Source organism: Hydra viridissima, unplaced genomic scaffold, assembly GCF_058129835.1.
Source record: "Hydra viridissima isolate aposymbiotic clone 2 unplaced genomic scaffold, HvirCarnegie_v1 scaffold_10, whole genome shotgun sequence".
Classification (NCBI taxonomy): domain Eukaryota; kingdom Metazoa; phylum Cnidaria; class Hydrozoa; order Anthoathecata; family Hydridae; genus Hydra; species Hydra viridissima.
In genome coordinates, this window is record NW_028324309.1 from 8,185,937 (window position 1) to 8,207,132 (window position 21,196).

The 21,196-nt window shown below is 27.8% G+C and overlaps 2 protein-coding genes across 2 annotated transcripts in view; one reads left to right on the top strand and one right to left on the bottom strand.

The window, feature by feature from the left end:
* Positions 1-21,196, top strand: part of LOC145181777 (uncharacterized) — a 29,890-nt gene continuing 8,694 nt past the window's right edge. The window contains exons 1-14 of the mRNA XM_090099390.1: positions 1-594; positions 808-1,001; positions 1,124-1,337; positions 4,400-4,657; positions 4,877-5,070; positions 6,688-8,208; positions 13,044-14,808; positions 14,983-15,137; positions 15,238-15,287; positions 15,413-15,557; positions 16,309-16,656; positions 16,934-17,045; positions 18,759-18,870; positions 18,977-19,037. Coding sequence (XP_089955516.1) covers positions 531-594; positions 808-1,001; positions 1,124-1,337; positions 4,400-4,657; positions 4,877-5,070; positions 6,688-8,208; positions 13,044-14,808; positions 14,983-15,137; positions 15,238-15,287; positions 15,413-15,557; positions 16,309-16,656; positions 16,934-17,045; positions 18,759-18,870; positions 18,977-19,037 — 5,193 coding nt within the window. The 5' untranslated portion in view covers positions 1-530. The remainder of the gene's footprint in view (positions 595-807; positions 1,002-1,123; positions 1,338-4,399; positions 4,658-4,876; positions 5,071-6,687; positions 8,209-13,043; positions 14,809-14,982; positions 15,138-15,237; positions 15,288-15,412; positions 15,558-16,308; positions 16,657-16,933; positions 17,046-18,758; positions 18,871-18,976; positions 19,038-21,196) is intronic.
* Positions 9,464-11,912, bottom strand: LOC149882980 (uncharacterized). Its single transcript, XM_090099955.1, has 2 exons — positions 11,316-11,912; positions 9,464-10,797 (listed from the first exon to the last, which is right to left on the bottom strand). The coding sequence occupies exons 1-2, from the start codon at positions 11,791-11,793 to the stop codon at positions 9,464-9,466; spliced, it is 1,812 nt and encodes a 603-aa protein (XP_089956081.1). The 5' UTR covers positions 11,794-11,912.

The window sequence follows — 21,196 nt, forward strand, 5'->3', positions numbered from 1 at the left end:
AAACTTTAAAGAGAGTATACTCGTTTTAAAGTTAATTATGCCAGTATACATAAATAAATATAAAACAAAATAAGTTTAAAAAAACAAAAGCTATTTAACACTAATGTAGATCATTTACTACATTATTATATTTTCTCAGAAAATGAGATTTAAAGACTTTTTAAACACCATGGATCGCAAATAGTTGACTTTACGTTTTTAAAGTTAAAAATGGTAGCTGCTAGCTGTGGGCTTCGAAAGAAAACAACAACATTAGAGAAGTTTCAATAATTAGATTAAAGAACAACTATTGGTTTTTTTAAATGAGTAGCACAATTTAAGAATTATCGAAGTATAATAATTTTTAAATGAAGTATCGATTTCTGCAACTAATTGCGTCTCTATTTGACCATTACCGATTTACTTACACGATTTAGAAATTCCTTCTGTCTGCTTATTAAATTGGTTTTTAAAATTAGTCACATTCCCACATCTTTCCTGTGTGGTTACATGATTTTATCAAAAATTATCCAATGTTTTCATGCTGAAACATGTATCAAACTTCTCAATCACAATTGAGTAACGTATTCCGTCACAATCAGCAAAACAAACAAGGTAACAATTGTAATGTTCAAAATAGCTATTGTAATAACTAGTGTTATTATAAATTTTAAGTGTAGAAAATGGCATACGAGGGCTATTTTACAATTATCTCCTCCTTTTTGATGAAAAAATATCACAATCATTTTTAGCTTTTTTAATTTCTTTGTTTTGTTATCTTAATAAATATTTTTTTGTTTATTTCAGTTTCTATTTTATAATCTTTAGATACTGCTTCATCTTCAAACTTATTTTACTCTGGATTTGGTCGAAATTCTCCTTCTAATTTTAATTCCATTAGCAAATCAGATTCTTTTAATAAATCTGTATCAGCTGACCAGTCAAACTTGTTTTCATTTCCCCCACAGCAAGTCTCAACTCCACCACCATCAAATTTTGGTACCTTGACTCTGGAACAAAATGTGACAGTTTTCAGTTGCTTTTAAAAAAATTTTTTTTAAACTTTGAAAATTAAAAAAGGACATTTTAAGTTAAGAACTAATTTAAAATATCTCTCAATTATTCTAATTGTTTTTATTTTTAGTCAAATCCTTACCGAACAAGCCGAGGGGGGAAACGCAGATCTTATCAAACAACCAATTTGTTGTTTGGTGAAAATTCCTTAAAAAGTTCATCTGACTTTTTTGAGCCTAGTTTAATTGCTTCAGCTGCACCTATCACAAGCAATCTATTTTCAGATAGGAATGCTCAAGAACTAACACATTTAAATGAATCACTCACTTTCCAGTCTCATACAAGTTAGTTGTTTTGTTAAATATTTTTAAATAGATAATTTAAAACAAATTATTTGGTCAATTTTATTGATAATTTCTGTTTTTTAACAATTTAAAAATAGTTTAGAGTATTTCTATATTTAAACATCCAATATTTATCTAATGTGAAAGTCAGTCTCAGAGTTAGGTGATCTTTCTATTTAAAGATAGTGAATGTTGTGTTTTTTTGGCTAAATGTTATTGAAGTAATGCTCCTGCAACAATATTGAGACAGATTTCATCAATATAGTTGGTTTTAATAGTTATAGTTAGTTAAGTTAATCTATACATACAATACACTGGTATTTATGATAAAATGAAATTTGCTTCATGTTACGATAAATACTAGTTTATAAATCAAAATTTTAAACTATTTACACTACTGATCAAAAATTTAGAATGGCTTAAAAGTAAAACATTTCCTTATATTTTTGCATAAGATAATTTGAATTTTCAAAGATATTTTGTGAGTAAACTTCACATAATATAATAAATACATTAGTATTAAAACTCTATTTCCATTTGTACAAAAAAATGTTTTCATCAAGCAAACCTCTGTTTCTTTAACAACTGCCTCACACAAATTGGCATTTTCATTAACTTTTTTTCATGTACAGTCATTGTTAGTTTTTCCAGGCATCTTGTGGAAGGTTCCAAATTTTATTTTCAGAGGTTGGACAATGATTTTGGATATTGCTGTCTAGTTCTTACACTAGCAACTTAATAGGGTATAATATATACAATAGGGTCATTCCATATCAAATCACCTAATGGTCCCCAGGGTACCACCTCAAATTTGCTTCAAATTTTCACCACCCACAGTATTTATGAAAAAAACACAAACCTCAAAATTTCAGTTTGATTGGCCGAACCTTTCCAAAGTTATGATTGATTTAATATTGACAAAAATCAAAAAAATTTGAGTATCTGGAGCTTATAGTAGATTTTTTTGATTTTTGACAGAGCATAACTTTGTAAATAAAAAAGGTGATCATCCTAAATTTTGTATGTTAATAGTTTTTCACCCAAATAGTCCAATTTTGAAGGTATTTTTGACTGATTTTAAACAATTTTTAAGTTTTTGAACCTCAAAGTTGCTAATTAACACAATATTAGACAAAATTTAAGAAACTTTAATGTGCTACAGTTCAATACCAAGAGACAAGCTGTGCCAATTTGTTGTTACTTTTGTGTATTTACCATATGCAGAAAAAATTAAAATTGTGTTAAAAGTTATTTTAACACTTACAGCAGCCTGTTAAAATATCACTTTTTTAAAAAATTACAATAAATTACATTACCTTCGTAGGCATAGAAAGTAGCGTAGACAGTTAAAATAAGTTATGAAACTTTTTAATGGCAAGGTTCTATATATAGACAATCACCAAAAAAGATTCAAAACCTATGCTCTATTTTATGACAATTTTTAGCATTTTGAGTGCAATGCTTTTTTAGTTTAAAAGGATACCTAATAGCTCAAGTTATATTACTTTTTAAAAAATCAAAATCAAAATCAAAAATGCTAAAAGTAGAAGTATATATGCACATGAAATGCAAGTACAGTAATTTCTTTATCTCTGGTTTACATTACTCATGATACTGTCATAATCATTATTAGCAAGTTTGTAGTTACGAGCTCTTCTACCCTTAATGGCTGGAGCATTTATTTGGCATATTACTTTGTCAAATGGAACCCAACGCTGACTTGATCATGCATCATTAGTCCATTTTAAATTTAATTTGGTTATATGCATAAATTTTACATTAACATCTTGGTTTTCATTACAAATCTCAAGCACAAGCCCTATATACCATTCATCATTGTAAAAACATGCAATGTATTTACCAGGTTGAAAGTTTCTCTTCATATCATTTCTTTAGATTAAAATAAGTTTCATGACTTGCTTTTGCTGCTTCTCTTTTTATAGTTCCTCCTATTCCATCACATGGACTTTTGCCATGGGATGTAGCAAAGAAGTGATGCTCAGCATTTATATTGTGATCTTCAAGATGATACATTAAGTTTAACAAACATTTGTAATTTTTGTACTGTGACACAGCACCATCACTGAAGTATTTTACTTTATTGATACACCTGCAAAAATAGAAAATTTGGGTGAAAAACTTACCATAAAAAATTTCAGGTGATCATCTATTTTATTTAAAAAGTAATAATCTGTCAAAAATCAAAAAAATCTTCTGTAAGCTCCAGATACTCAAATTTGGCCAATTTCTATCTATATTGATTCAATTATAACTTTTGAAAGGTTTGGTGAATCAATCTGAAATTTTCAGGATTGTGTTTTTTCCACAAAAGCTGTGGGTGTCAAAGTTTGAAGTAAATTGGAGGTGGTACCCTGGGGTACTTTTGAAAAACTAGGTGATTTCATATGGAACAACCCAATAATATGTTAAATCATATGGGAGTTTAAATTTTTTAAAAAATGATATTGTTAATAATATATTAATAATAATCTATGTAATAATATAATTTTTTTTCTCTTCCAAAATAGTCAAGTAAATCATTCAAAAAAAAAGAAAGACAAAAAATACCACTAATGTGCTTAAAATATGATTTGTTATATGATGCAAAAATAATGGCTATTTGTTTAATTAAATATTATTATATAACACTTATTAACACTTAACATACAAATTTGTTTTTAAGTTTCAGACATTATACAAAAATTGTTTAAGCTACAATAAAAATCAAATTTCCTTTAATTAGTTTGAATAAATCACAGAATATATGCAAATCTATACGAAAATTTGGGGTTTTTCAAGCTTTACATCAGGTCAACATATTCTAAGGAAAAGAGAAAAATAAATTTTTCTTCCTTATTTTATTTGTTGAATGAATGAATGAAGTGTTCTTTTTAAAATATTTCTGTTATTTTATTTGTTAAAAGAATAAATTAAGTGTTCTTTTCGTAAAATTTGTGTCATTTAGAGAAAGTTTTATTAACTTTCTGTAATCATAAGGTACAGTGTTTAAAAGAGACATTTTTACTAATTTTTTGTTTGTTTTCTTTCTACAAACTTTTCAGATTATTCAAATAATGAAGTCAATTCATTTAAGCAAGAGCAATATGAAAATAAGCTTGAAACTATTTATAATGAAAACACACCCAAATGTGAAGGATATATGGGAAAAACAAAAAGTATGAAAGTTAACCCTGAACAAAATAATAAGCTAAAAGAAAATGAAAAAAATCTGGGTGAGCTTATAAAATGCTTTGAGAACGATAACAAAGGGAGCATAACCTTAATTAAGAAACCATTAACAAAAGAGGAAAGGAAAGAAGGTAAGGTTTAAAGTTTCACTTCAGTTGTACAAAAGTATACTATACTATTTGCATATCAATTTTTATATCTCTTATTAGAGCTTTTAGCTTGAAACTTAATCTTTTTTACTTTTTGTTGGTTTTTTTTCAAAGGTTTTAAAACAGTTTAAGTTATTAAAAGAGTGCTTTTATGCTTATTTTATATATTATAGTCTTATAGTTTTGTTTTTATCTGCTTAGTTCGTGATCGTGCTCGAAAAGCAAGAATGCGAATAAAAAATCAAGATGATAATAGTAACAACTTTGAAGGACTTATTAATGAAATATCATCCCAAGGTACTTCTTTGTGCTCAGATGTTTCAACAGATGTTTATTTGCAAGATGAAGGATTAGATTCAAACTCATCTAATGATTTTTTTGAATTAAATCAAAGGGTATGCTTCTCTGTTTTTTTAAACTTTTTACTTTATTTACTATTATTTATAAAAATATATGGTTAAAACGAATACCATGTTTCAACCCCAATAAGGACAAGAGTTATTCTTTTATAGTAAAATCTTGTTTTCTTTATTTTATAATTCATATTTTTTTGTATTTTTGATGTCTTTTAGTAATTGTTATTTTTAATTGTTTTTAGTTTAGTGATGATTTTCTAGAAAGTTTTGAAATGTTAAAAAACAAAAATCCTGATTTATTTTAAATTTTAACTTCAATCTGTTTTAAAAATGGCTTCCACCTCTAGTGGTGTCAAAATTTTTTTTGGATGAAGTAAAAACTACTGGCAGTTGCCACCAGAAAAAATTTGGAGCTTTCAATCTGGTAGCAAAAATCTTACCTTCTACAACCAGGAGAAGCGAACGGTGCAAAATTTTTAATTAAAGAAAAAGCATTCTAAAAGTTTGTTCTTAAATTCAAAAGCAGTATAAAAAATGAATTAGTGGAAATATTGAAAATTTCATTTCCAAATATTATTTTATTAATTTCCAAATTCAGAAAAAGTATTAAAAAAATAGTTTAAAAAATATATATAGTTTAAATTATTACTTGAATTCTCTAGAGATGCTTTTCAATAAAAGATGCTTTTTTTAAAGGTTTAATACCAATAAGATTTTATCATAATGGAATTTAAAACAAGTAAAAATACGTCTATAGTAATTTATAAGGTTTGAATAAAGCACATTTTTCTTTTTTTATTCCATCACAAAAAAATTGATTTTACATTTATTTTTTTCTTTTTTAAAAAATCAACTCAAGCCTTTCAACATAAATTTTCTTAAATTGTTAATGAATATTAAAGGATATGCATTTTTCAAGGATTTTTAACATTAGTCAAATAATGGAAATTTTAGCATCAGGGATGAGTGTCCTGCTTAAGATAGCAAACTCTGATTCCATCAAAAACTGACAATTTTACTTTATAGTTTTTGTCAAAATGGCAAAAAAAAAAACCTTTGGCATTAAAGTGATATTTCCAATTTTGAACATTTAATGTGAATATAAAAATTTTAATTTTTATATTCACATTAAATGTTTAAAAATTATTATTAAAATAAATCACTGTGACAAAGTCATAACTTTTTTAGATCATAATTTGGCAGTTAATCATGTAAAGCGCAATTCTGATGTGAAATTTTTAATATCTGCATTTCACTTTTTATAAACAAACATTTTGCTTTTTGTCTTCTGGTGACAGTAAGCAAAAAATCTGTCTCCAGTTAAGTGGCTACCATTATTTGGGGGCCAGAGGCAGCCTCCAAAGAGGTATTTGGTTTAAATGCCACATTAGAAAGTGCTTAAACATTTATTGTTAGGTTTTCGTGTAGCATTAAAAGTTGAGACATTAACGTTTAATTATCAAGTAAGTTTACATTAAATCTGACAAAATGCTTCTAAATTTTTTTGAGTGCAGCATCAGAACACAAGTATTTAAGTTTTAATTGATCCTAGGCATAATTACTTGTGACAACATCAAATGTACCAAATAACTTTTCTCAAAGTTTGTGCTTGTTGTTTTACACAAATCTTTAAAAATCAGTTCTGATTTTATTTAGGAACAACAAGAAAACAGTTTTTCATCTTCTGCTTTACCTAATTCAAGTGTTTTGGCTGCAAGTAAATCTAGTTATTATAATGAACCTCCATCTGAGAGTTCTTCTGAAAACATAACTACCTTGCAAGACTCTTCATTGTGGAAAACTAGCTTACAGCACAATTATATAAAAACACAGCTAGAATTCATTAATGACCACCAGGAAACATCTCAACAGTTTCATGATTATGTAGAGCAACATAACCATAGTGATAGTTTTTACAATAACCAGCCTAATGTTTCAATAGTTTCACAATCTTTTGAGGATATAAATTTCTTTCAGAATGAGTCTAAATGTAGTAAACCTGAGCCATATGACAAACATCAAGTTGAACATTTGAGAAGGGAGGAATCTCAAATTAAAACACAAACTCAAATTCTCTTTAAAACACCTAATCATGATCCAACTCTTTCTACAATTGAATCTAAAAGTAGTGATCGGTTTAAGCAGTCTGAAGATAATGATTTATTTGTGCCAGATCATCATAGTGTAACATCTTCAGATTTCAATTCAATTACCCAACATTTTGACAATACAAGTAATAATTGGAGGGAACTTGACTACTCTGTACATGATCATAATAAAGGACCACCTTCAGAATTCAAATTACTTACACAACATTCTGTTAGTACAATTGAACATAGAGGAGCCAATGACATCGATTCATATGGAACTTTTGAGCATACTCCTGTAAATGATGTGCAGAACTATTTTGTTATTACAAGCAAAGAAGAAGAAGCTTATTCCTTAAATAATCCTCTGTTTTCTGATGATGATAACAAGACAACAACTTCAGGTAATCCTAGTTGTTATGATGAGCTACCTCAACTATCATCAGACAATGCATCTAGAATAAGTCCATATCAATTAATTGATGCATCAAAATATCCTGCTCCATCCTCACTAAATTCAAATAATAGTTCTCCATTAGAGATGGTTCAAAATGTTTCTATTGGATCTTGTTTGTATGAAAAGATTAATGGTGCCTCTTCTGGTTCAATTAATATAAACAGTTTTGATATGGTAGATCTAACATCGGAGACTGAGATTCTACCCAACAGTTCAATAGTTTCTCCATATCAACTCTCAGAATCACATGTTGAAAAATTGAATTTTTTAGAGGACGAAAATACCATTAATAAGCAGCATTTCTTAAAGAAAAAAGTATCAGAAATATTGCATAATGCAGAACATGGTCAATACTCACTAAGTTCAGTGACTGCTGAAAACTCTTCAAGTTATTTCGATGCAGCAAATTTAAAGACATATTCATCAGATGTAGATGTCTTTCCTAGGCAATCAGTTGATCAAAATAGTGTTTCTTTGGATAAAAATGTGGATGTCATAAAACAAAATAGCAGCTATGAACCTGAAGGTGTAAATCAAAATGCATCTTTTTTAAGCAATATTTTAGGAAGTAGCAACTTGAATAATGCTGATTTAAACTTGTCAAGAGGTAGTACTGGTGAATCCAAAGAATATGTAAGTATTACTGATTGTACATTATTTTGGTTTTTCTATATGCACCTAAATCTCTCATATTTTATTAAAATATTTTGTAAATGTTTCTTATTGATAGTAGTAATTGTTATTTTGTGTGAGAGGTCTTCAAGAAGAAAATGTTTTAACTATTAGATAAAGTTTTTATTTTCAATTTGTTTTTTTGTTGAATTTTGTTTAAAAATTTTAATTACTTTTCCAAGCAATATATATATATATATATATATATATATATATATATATATATATATATATATATATATATATATATATATATATATATATATATATATATATATATATATATATATATATATATATATATATATATATATGAAGAGTCCAGGGGAAAAAATGGCATAGTCACATTTTTGTAGTTTTGAGATATTCGGTTTAAAACCATTAACAACATTACTTTTAATCAAACACTTAATTTTTTTTCACCAATTCTCAAAAATGTCCATTTCTTTAAGCAATTATGAAGTTAAAATGGTTCTGGCTTAAATATTAAAAATTTTGTCGCTTCATACCTGGAGTTGGGTCCATTTGGACATTGCCGTTTTTTCCACTGTAATTTACTATGCAAGTTTCATCTTTGTTTTTTATTTAAATTTTAGGCACCAACTATCTAAAAACTTATAATGAACATAAATTTAACATATGTCTTTTTATTTTAGAATATCTAAGAGTTCCTTAAAGCATTTTTATTTCAAATTTAATCTTCAAAATGTCTATACAATAACGGTTCTGACTGTTTAAATGCAGTGCACAATACTAAAATCATCTTTGTAATTCTTAGGAATAATAATATCTTTTTTTTGGTAGCTGAATCCAATAATTGCTCATGGATAAAAATCCAAGAAATCCTGTGTTTACTCATTTCTAAAAATCATGATTTTTTTCTTTTTAAAATAATGTACACTCAAAATAAGTTAATGTCTGCCTGACATCAGATGAAGAAAAGTAAAGATAAATGGTCATTGTATTTTATTATATAAGGTGGCCACATAAAACTGAACCCTTCTTACAAAATAGACTTTTACTTTTAGGTCATAAAAATTAAAAGGTCATTTAAAAAAAGTATTATATTACTCAATTTGAACTAAGAAACTCACATTCATTCATACACACAAATTAACATTCTATAAACAAGGACTATACAAAATAACAATCATTTATAAGGAAGATAAAATAATGTTATTTTATTTCAACAGAACTGTTTAATAACAATTTTTATTTAGTCAAAATAGTCAAACTCCTCTTGTCCATTAACTTCATTTTTATTGTTATCATGTGGTAAGCAGTCAAAGTAGTCAGGTCTATTTGTGAACTTTTTAAGAACCTGCAGATCTTTAAATTTAGCCATTGGTATGCACAGTTTCTCAGAGTATAAGTTTAAAGGTTCACATAAAGTTTTTTTTTTTTTGCCTCTCATATTTGAAGTAATGGTGCTTTTTAAAAAGGCACCATTCCAAGAGTCTCTGTGATTCATTGTTCCTGGATCATTTTTGGAAAAAAACACTTCTCTAAGACATCTAGTTGGAACAGGACATCCAGCCTTATAGAAAGGTTTTAAAAATTTTGTCATATTTTTCACCATGTCCTGCCTGAGCTCCAAAACATTGAAAGGAGCTGGATTCTTGCATGAAGCTTTTAAAATATCAATCCAATCAGAAGGTATATTGACCTGTGATTTGGTGTTAATGAGACCCATATCTTTATCACACTCCATGTAAGAATGCCCTCTTTCAGGAAAGAAAATCTTTATTGAGTCAAATCTTTTTTTATGCTGAACTAGATAATCCAGAAACCTAAAGACTGTATAATTTTTATTTTGGCCTGCACAAGAATCACAAAATAGCTCTAATTCCCTGACATCTTGACCTAGGTGATGAATAAAATAATCATATAACATAGATGTCACCTCCTCTGCCCCCTTTTTGGCTACAGTTTCATCATAGCCATAGATAAACACATTTTTGCTCAATAGTACATGGATGTTAAAAGAAAGAAATGAAAGTTTTCTTCTGTAATAAAAATCATTGGTTGAGTTATTAGGGACATTTAAATTTCTTTGATAGTCAAATGCTATTGCTTCAAATGTTGAATCATTAATTGCTTTTATCCTAGATTCTCTTTTTCTTCGATAAAATGTTTCTGCTTTTCTTTGATGCAAGTCCCTTTCAGCTTCCAACTCTTTAAGCTTTGCTTGCAAATCAGAGTTCATTAAATTATCTTTAGCAATGAGATCTATTCTCATTTTAAGCTCATCACACTTTGAACAAGTGTCTGTACGAGGATATTCAAAAGCAATGTTAAAATCATTGTTAAATATTGTCCTGTATGTCTCGTAAGAAATCTTGCTATCTGGATAGATAATTTGAAACATGTTAAACATTTTGTTAATGTTTAAATCCTCAGATAAATATAGGCGTCTTGTTTTATCTTGCGAGTAGTGAGACTGCCTACCCCTATAAGATGAAATGTGATCTCTTATCTTCTGAACCATTTCATCTGTCAGCTTATGAGGTCTATTTGTATGTTGACCTCTTCTGTCCTTTGGTGGCTCACCTAAAGATGAAAAGATGAAAAACAATAAAATATGTTAAATTATTTCTGTTCATCAAAAACTAAATTAAAGATTAAAATCTTAAAATAACATGCTTGATAAATAATTGAGAAACTGTTTCAATTTATTTACCATTTCATAACGATTAGTCCCTTTTATTTAAATCTACACTAAAAGCTTAGGCTTAGGGAAATATTATGTTAACAATAATATTATTGTTAATATGATTATAATAGAGACTAGTCCCTTTTATTTAGACTAAAATCAAAGCCAAAGCCTTTCTAATTATTTTTATAATTTTAAAATTAATCAAAATTTTAAGCATTAGATAGGCCTAAAGTCTTTTAGTCTAGTAGGCCTATAGCCTATAGTAGAGCACTAGACTAGTCTAATCGAAAGTAGAGGCCTAATAATGTTTGCACAATATGAAACATAATGTAAGGATAGCTTTTGTTAATTAAATTATATGTAAAAACACTAGACCTTATTCTATATAGTATAGTCTCTATGCTAGGCCTACCTGTAGTTGATAAACTCCGTTTTATTGTCTCGACCCTGCCTTTCTTGATGCCGAAGATGGAAAGAAAAGCTTTGAAGCACACCTGGGTAAACTCATCATCAATATTCTTAAATACTTTGTACTTGTAGCTGTTATCATTTAAATCTTTTAAGATAATTTTATTTTTCCGTGATCTCCTTCTTGTTACATTACAGACTGTAATAAGGCCAGCCAGAAAAGAGTCTTGGTATTCTTTGCTCGATAATACATTGAAAGAGTCCAATAAACGAGCTCTTTCATCTACTGTTACAACTTCAAAACATTTATATCGTGTACATTTGCAGTCAGGTCCTGTTGTATGAGACGAAAGTTTTTGTTTTTTTAGTATTTTGTTTATTCTCCCTGTAATTTTCCTTTTCTTGGGCCTATTTGTTAATTCACAGTGCTCTTTGCAATCCGCCATCTTTAAAATGTTGTTTACACAAGATCGACCCCTCATTGGACGGTGTGATCATGTGACTAAAAATATCGCATGACATTAGTGACACTGCCGTTTTTTCCCCTGTAAACATTGGACCATGCCGCTTTTTCCTTTGCATAGGGTTTTTTCTTTTTTAATTATCATATGGACATTTACACTTTTTTCGCTTGAAATCTAGTTAAATACAAACTATACAAGTCTATGCATAGGGCAGGGGCAATAACTAAGAAAAACCAAAAATGTGACTATGCCGTTTCTTCCCCTGGACTCTTCATATATATATATATATATATATATATATATATATATATATATATATATATATATATATATATATATATATATATATATATAGTCAAAATAATATGTGTATATATACAAAGTTTGTGTTAGAAATTGATCACTGCTATTGTTTTTTCAAGCCTTTTTTTCTATTCAGAAGCTTATTGGGTCTAATTTTAAAGTTTTCAGTCTTCCTGCCAAAAGTTGGCAGATTCTCTAAAAACTAAAATTAGTCACAACACTAACCTATTTTAGTTTTTAGAGTATCTGATCGTTTTTTTAAAATACCAAATGGGCATGGTGAGTTTTTATCAACATGATTTTTTAGCTTCTTTAACTTTTCATCAACTTTTTTATTCACTTGACCATTGAAGCTTTTTCATTACCATCAATTTTTGTTGTTGTATTTTTTTAATTTTAGTTTTTGTAATTCTTATAACTTTACTTTTAGATAAACTTAAAAGAAATTCTTATAACTTTACTTGTATATAATTGTTTAAGAAATTCTTATAGCTTCAGTTGCACACTTTTAACTTAAAGTTTTAAAACTAAGCTGATTAATAATCATTAAACAGTTAAAAACAAATTTCAGAGTTTTTTTTAGTCAATAGCTGAAACCAAGTCTGCTAATTTCTGCTCCACCTGTATAATTTGCAACCTATTATAAAATAGATATAAAAAGAAAAACAATGCTTATATAAAATCTTTTTAATTTACTTGGCCACTTAGTTTTTTTTAAAAAGCCTTTTATTTTATGTAATTAAAAGCAAATACATTTTTGTTTGAAAAGAAAGTTGTCTGTGTGTATCTTAAGAGATATATATGTTTAGAAGTGTTTATTTATCATTTCTTAATAAAACAACATTTCTATAATCAAGTCATAAAACTAGATCACTCATTCATCAAATATCTCTCTTACATTCATAAAAATAGTTATTGCTTGTAAAATTTGTTTTTTAGTAATTTATCTATTTATATTTTTAAAGGAATATTTAAGTTTGGAAAAAGTGGAAAAAGTTTCAGCAAATACTTTCAATAAAGATGTTAACAACTCTGCACTGTTAAATGAAAATTTGAATGCAATCTTTCAGAAAGCAAGTACCTCAGAAAGTTCTTTTCTAGCTTCTCAGTCTCTTCACAAGAGTGAATTTACCACTGAGCAGAGAGAATTGCAAAAACCTTCACCTAATTGTAATCTAGCATATGAAAATAGTTTTGATAATGGTTATGAGGCAAAGGAAGGTGCATCACAATACCAAGAACCTATGAAATCCATAACTTATCAAACAGTTCCTTTACTTCTAATTCAAAATTCTTCTGAGGTAGCTCAGTCTCAGCAGAAGCAAATTCATGAAAGAAATCAAGCTGAGCACTATCAGACTGGAGAATCACCTATTTCATCTTATCATGAAACTCCAAGTATAATTAGTCAACTTAGTGTTCAGGGATTCCCTAAAAGTCAAGTTTTAAATACAGAAGCTGCAAAAAAGAAATTGAGTTACCCAAATCCTATCACTCAACAAACATTAGGTTTTGATATGCCACTTCAATCATCTCAGCAAGAGCAGCAACCTTCTATTTCTGTGCATGACAAAGTAAGTTCGCTTCAAGGTTATAAAGATATTTTTTATTCTCCATTGTCTCATTTAAATGACCAACCTCCAACACAAGAATATGGTTTAAAGAATTCAAACTTAATACCAGTTCATCACTCTACCTTAAAAGAAGCATCACAACCTGCAAATCAAAATAAATCTTTTCCTGTTAACCACACTGATAATACTATTCTAGTAAGCCAACCTGCTGACTTAACAAAAAACCAGATAAAGTCTTCAAATCTTATTAGTTCTCAATACTCAATAGCCCAACCAAGTTATATAGCTCAAGATCAAAGTAACTCTAGTGTACAAGGAATCACTCAGAATCAGTTAAGCCAAAAAAATATAGTTGGGAATCAAACTTTTACATCACATCAAAGTGAGGTTTTACATCACATTCAAGAGAAGTCTAAGCAATTGTCAAATCTAAGTAGTGCTCAAGCTGTTAACCAACCCAACAACACTAACCAGATGGAAAGACCTGTAAATAACCAAATTAATGATACTCAGTTCAACTTACCTCAAAATCAAGCATATCCATTTAGTCAGAATAGTACTCAGGGACCAGTTTATCATGCAAATAGTAATTTTAACAGTTATTCAACAGGTATGCCTTTAATTAATCAGGCTCCTACTATACCACCTGCTATAAATGATCGAACAAATGTTATTGCTAATCAGCAAATACCTGCTCCCAATCCAAGCTATTCCACTCCATTTAATCAATACACAGTACAGCAACCTATGGTTTATTCTCATGAAGGTTATCCCCCTTTTAGTCAATACAGCCATTATGGTGGACTATACCCTAATGCTTGGCCTCATAATACTCTGGAACAAATTCAAATGCAACAGCACTATGAACAACAGCAGTACTTAGATTATTATCAGCAACAAGCTGCCTATTATAATTATTACAATCAGCAGCTCACAGCCCAATTTCCACCTTACCCTCATTATGATTATTCTCAAGGTTATAATTGGCCAGGGTATTATGATCAATATTCATATGGATCCAGTGCTGCAAGCTCTGTTTATGAAAGTAGACCTACTTCTGTAATTGAAAGGCGAAGCTCAAGAAACTCAGACCAGGCATTAGATGAATTACCTGATTTTTCAAGTGATGTCTCTTTTCAGCAACAAGAAGTCAAAGGTACTGGTTCAAAATTAATCTGTCTTTTCATGCTAATCTTTTTCTGCACAATGAAAAATATGACCAAAAGTGACTCCTCCTTTTTTTTTCTTCTTAGAATATATTGAGGGGCAAAAGTATTCTTGAAAATATTTTTTTGCATATAAAAAACAAAACTATTTGTTTCTTATCTAGAACCTGAAATTAAGCTTATTAGGTCAACACCATTAAGTTTCACAGCAGTACATTTACGAGTGCGTTTTACTCCCAATGATGGAAAATTATGTATTGTTGCTCCCAAGCAACCTCTTGATGGTGAGGTGGCTTGTATACAAAATTATGCAATTGAGGTAATTTTTCTAAAGATTTCAAAGTTAAATTTTCTGTTGTTTTTTTTTTCAAAAATGTTATAAAAAAATTATTTGCCTGAAATTTATTTGTCTTGTTTAGAGTATTATTCCAATTCCAATTCATAAGCGATTTCCAGGGCCACTACTACGGTAAGTGTAATATCTTTGTCATCTTAAGTTAGTTTTTTTTAGATTAACTCTTATTAGATTACCAATTGGTAGGATTCCTGTTGTCTCATGTTACTATGACATTTATGTACTCAAATTTGTTTTAGTGGTGATACTAATAAAAAATATATACTTCGACTTGTACAAAGTACAATTCAAGAAATTCTTCCCTCTATTTATCAAAATACAAATGAGTTAGTTGCTCAAGTGGCTTTGTGGGAGTTTGTGGGTTTGCTTGTTAAACAAAATGGTGTAAGTTAAACTTTTTTGATTTATAGTTCTTTATAAGTGTTATTGCCGCTATATGGTCCTATTGGAAACTTCCCTGATTTTCTTGAATTTTTAACTGTGAGACCTTCTGTCTAATTAGTCAAGCAATTCAAAAGTTGTTTAATTTTGCTGATAATCAGCTGAAGATTCATGTAAAATATAGAATTTTGCATTCCTGCAAGATTTTACCAACTTTGGTATCACACAGCCTAATAAGAAAAGATGCAGACTGAAAAATGCAACATGCAGTTTTAGCAGATATTCAGCAAAATCCAAAGCTCAAAAATATTTAAACCATATGATATTTAGAATTTTAATAGAACTAAAGATTTATGATCATTTTTATAGATTTTGTTGAATAGAAATGTAAAAGTTCAATGTATCATAAACAGTCTTTTTCTTTATTTTGAAACTCTTTTTAAAATTCTTGTCTTACTAAAGAAAAAATAAATCTATTAATTTGCAAGAAAATCTGTTAATAAGTGGTTTTAAAAAAGTACTTTATTTTTTAAATTCATTTAGTTTTTATTGTATATATTTATTATTTATAATAAAAACTAATTAAATTTGAAAAAAAAACTAAATATATATCCTACTACAAATATCTCATTAAGTTATGTTTGACATTTTTAGGTCTTCAAATCTTTATTCTGTTGTAAAAAAAAAACAAATGGCCTACTTGAACTGTTTAGTATTTCATTCACCAAGGAAAATTTTTTGTTATTTATTTTAGACCTATGATGGATCAGATATTGCTGATATGCTGTGTGCGTTGTTACCAAATACAGAGGTTGATGGAGTTAAATCAAGATCTCTTTCTATGCTCAGTCATAGTCCTAAAGTTGTAAGTGATAAAACATTAGAAGAGTATCATCACTATATGAGCACTGGTCAAATTAGGGATGGCCTGGAGCATTCAATCAAGTATGAAATGTGGGGTCATGCCTTTATGCTGGCAACATCTTTAGGTGGACGATATTTACACCATGTTCAGTCAAGATTCATGGATAGCTTAAAGCAAAGCGATCCTTTAAAAACCTTGTATTCATACATAAGTGGCCGAGATGTTGAGTATTTTAAGGTATTTTTCTTTAGTTTTAGTGTTATTTAATTTGGGTATGGATTTGTGGTTGTTGTGTATTATCCATTATTGTTGTAATTTTCAGTTTATTAGATAACAACCTTTCACTTTCTAGCCAAAAAAAAAAAAAACATATAAATGAATAGAAATGTTTGTAAGATATACAATTAAAATTTTAAACACCAAGTTATTAAGCTTTTAAAGCTACGCTTTGAATCATTTTATTTACATTTTATAAAGAATTTTTATCTAAAATTAAGTTTCATTTTTATTAAAGAAACAAGCAGCACCTGGTACTTGGATTCAAAATTTATGCATACTTGCTTCAAATACGTCAGGTGATAAACAAAAAGATAGAGAGAGATTAATTGCATTTGGAGATGGACTAAGTAAGTGGATTTGCAACTTTATATAATAAGTTATCATTTGTCACAACTGTTTGAAGCATATGTTAATTTTATAAGAAACTTTAAGCAGTTTTTTAAATATGAAATGTATTTCCGGAAAGAATAAAATCTAAAGCTTTTGTGACTTTTTGGAAAAAATAGTGTAGGGTAATTTGTTTTTTTCTTGTTTTCTGAATGTATTATAATTTAAAGTAACACTTTGAAATTTATTTTATTTCCTCAGATTGCTGATTGAAAATGTGGTAGACAGCCTTAGATACTTATTTTGATTATTTATTTATAACTGATTAAATGTGGCATGGAGAGAGTTTGGTTTTTATAGTTTATTTTGAAACTGCACCTGAATATTGTATTTTACATGCATTTATATATTTCTTTATAGACAAATGTTAGTAATAACAAAGAGAAAACAGAGTTAGAGAATTTTTTTTAGTAATAATATCAAGAATGATAACTAGCTTCCAAGAGGAGTCTATATTGGATGGAAAAAAATATTATTGCAAGTAAAATTATTTTTTAATTCATTTTTGACAAAAAATAAATTATAAATCTTTTATTATTTTGAAGAACAGTTTTCCAATTAACTGTTCTTATTTTAAAAAGAACATGCTCCAAAGCAGAGGGGTATAAAGCCCATCATGTTGGAACCATTTAGTTACTCCAAGATGGAGCTCTCATCTAACAAGGATGTATACAAATAAACATTTTTTAAAATAATAAACTATCTTTTCAAGAGCAAATAAAGACATTAAAGAAATACAGGTAAACTATTGGTAAAGATGTATGTTTAGTGCCTATTGCACTAAAGATAAAAATAAAATCATATATAGCAGATTAACCTTAAGCTACCAATAGAATGGTAGCTTAAAGTTGATCCTAGGAGTACAGACCATTTATTTTAAAAAATGTTTATTTGTATACATCCTTGTTAGATGAGAGCTCCATCTTGGAGTAACTAAATGGTTCCAACATGATGGGCTTTATACCCCTCTGCTTTGGAGCATGTTCTTTTTAAAATAAGAACAGTTAATTGGAAAACTGTTCTTCAAAATAATAAAAGATTTATAATTTATTTTTTGTCAAAAATGAATTAAAAAATAATTTTACTTGCAATAATATTTTTTTCCATCCAATATAGACTCCTCTTGGAAGCTAGTTATCATTCTTGATATTATTACTAAAAAAAATTCTCTAACTCTGTTTTCTCTTTGTTATTACTAACATTTGTCTATAAAGAAATATATAAATGCATGTGAAATATAATAAGTAAATTTAAATTTTGGAGTCGTTTTGGAATCTTGCTGTATTTGCTATTCCATTCAACAAAAAGCAATGTTCAGAAAATGTTTTCAAATGAAAAATTATCAACTAAGAATTCAAAAATTATGTTACTGAATTTCAAAATTGCTCATGGTTCATTATACTTAATAAAGATCATTATTTATAAATTCTCTGAAAAATGTTTTTGGCAATCAAGCCCTCCACAAAAAATTTCAGCAAATACTCATAATTACATAAATGAAGAGTGAAGAATATACATAATTGAAGAGTGGTTTTAAACTTTATACAATAATCTTTCCTTTGTCAAGACAAATGAAAAGTTGTTGTATAAAGTTTAAAACCAAGAAAAGTTATAAAACATGCTCAAGACTGTATAAGTTCTAATTTAATTGTAAAAATGCTTTCTGGTTTAAGGAGATTTGCAAATAGTTGGTGCTGCTCATCTATGTTATTTACTTGCAAAAGTACCGTTTGGCCTTCACACATCTAAAGATGCAAAAATTGTTTTGATTGGTTTAGAACACAGGTAACTAAAATATTTGATGGTAGCATTTACGGTTAGGAGTTTAGAAATCTATGATCTATGTTGTAGTAAAAAGAAATTAGCTATTTTTTTAAAAAAATATTGTTAGATTGGACACTTCTAAAGCAGCAAGTGTTTGGGCACAGCCTTTAAACATTCAACTAACTGAGGTTAGTGGTGATATGATACTTTTATCTAATTTTATACAGTAGCTTTCAAAAATTTAAGATTACTTAGATTTTTAGTGATTACTTAAATTATTTCTGTTTTTTTTTTAAAAAAAAAGAAGAGATTTTTTAAAAATTTTCATTTAAAAAACATTGTATAACCAAAAGATTATGTGGTGTTTCACTATGCTGTTTGGACACAGCATAGTGAAACACCACATAATCTTGCTCTTTCTTGTTGACTTCTTGTGTTATCTTTGATAAACCAATTATTTGTCATTTAACTTCTTGTGCTACTGATTTTCTGCCAATTTTTCTGCTTCTGGTGTGCCAAGAATTCACTAATTGAAATATCTCTGGGTTTTAATATAAATATTGGGTTAGAAATTGATTTTTTTTTAAAACTTATTTGTAATTTATATTGATCGAAGCGAGTACAAATTTTCATTATTCTCATAATTAATTAAAGAGTTATTAAGTTTAAATTAACTGATCTTATAATTTTGATTTTCTTATAAGAAATTAATAGGGTTGCTTTAAACTACCATTAAATTACTCAGAAAGGATAAATAGGAACACCAAGTGTTATATATAATTATAAAGCTAATTGATTAATTAACTCAGAAATATAAAAAGGTTTTTAATTACCAATCATTTAAAAAATTATTTAAGAAATAGTTAAATAGCAGTAAAAAAAAATTAACTGACCTTATATTCTTGAAAGCCACTGTATCATTTGATTGATGTAAAAATAATTGTATTCCTAGTTATTATTGTATCAATTGTGTGATTGTTTTGTATTTTATTTGGTAGCACAAATGTCCACCTTGTGTTTTGTTTATTACAAACTTTTCATAACTTCAATGAGAATATGTTTAAATCAAAATAAAATTATAAAAATAAGTTTATTATTTTCTTTTCCCGTCCTCACAAATTGTTGAAATTTTTAGATCTACTTTGACTTCTTAAGCTGTGAGCTTTTTTAACCAATTTTTGACCTTTGATGGCTGACATGTGACCTTGTATTACTGAGTATTGAGTTTGTATCAAATTAGAAAGATAATTGATTAACTCAGAAATTAAAAAGTTTTTTAACCACTTATCATTTTAAAAAGTTAGTTAAAATATAATTAAATAGCAGTCAAAAAAATTAACTGACTTTGTATTTTTGAAAGCCGCTGTAGTTATATAGTTATTTATTTTTAAAAATATGTACCAACAGTGATGTGCAAATTTCCTTTTATTTTTTATAATTCTTTTTAAAAAAAGACTAATAATTTATAATCATGAGAATTTAGTATGAGATAGAGGAAACAAAGTAATACAGCAAAAAAAAAAAAAAAAAGTTTGTGAATGTATTTATTGCTATAATTGTTGCATTTACTTCTCAATCATTATACTTGAACCCAATAGAAAACTTATGGGAAATGTTAGATTGTCAAGTTTGAAAACAAATATTCAAATCAAGTGGCATTATTCACTTTATTGAAGAAAGAATTGGATAAAATTTTACCTGTTTGTATTAATCAATTGAGTTAATGGCAGATTCTTGTGTAGCCATTATCACTGCAAACAGCATGGCTACAAAATATAAAAATTTAAATTTAAGTCTATTATATAACATTTGGACTAATCATTTTTCTTGTAGTACAAAATAGCCAGAAATGTTTTTTACTTGTAAGTATAACAACTAGGGGAGAACCTCAATGAATAGGACAGTTTTAGCAAAATTCTTTTTAAATGTCGATAAAACTGTTTAATATATTTATTAAAATATGTGTGACAACCACTGACTCTTGCTTAATGATATAATAAAACAAAAAAATTGGATTTGCATTTGGCTATTGGTAAAAAGAGAGTTTTATTGGAGCATGACATTTGTCCCATTTATTAAGTATGTCTCATTCAATGGGACAAACATAAAATAATTAAAAATGAACGTGTTTAATTCAATCATTTTTCAAATTAATTTATTAATTGTAAATGTAGTTAAATATATAGATGCATACATAAAGACCGCACAAAAAATATTTTTAACTTTTAACTTTTTAACTCTAATTAAATTTCAATCAAAGTAGAACTTTCTCATTTTAGAAAATTATATTTAGTGATTTTTATTTAAGTAAAATATTGCAGTATAAAAGTATGTAAATAACACCCAT

Excerpts from the sequence above, each read along its gene's own strand:
- LOC149882980 (XM_090099955.1), bottom strand. The coding sequence starts at position 11,793 with ATGAGGGGTCGATCTTGTGTAAACAACATTTTAAAGATGGCGGATTGC. Across the intron at positions 10,798-11,315 it reads ACGGAGTTTATCAACTACAG|GTGAGCCACCAAAGGACAGA; the intron begins GTAGGCCTAGCA and ends TTTCATCTTTAG.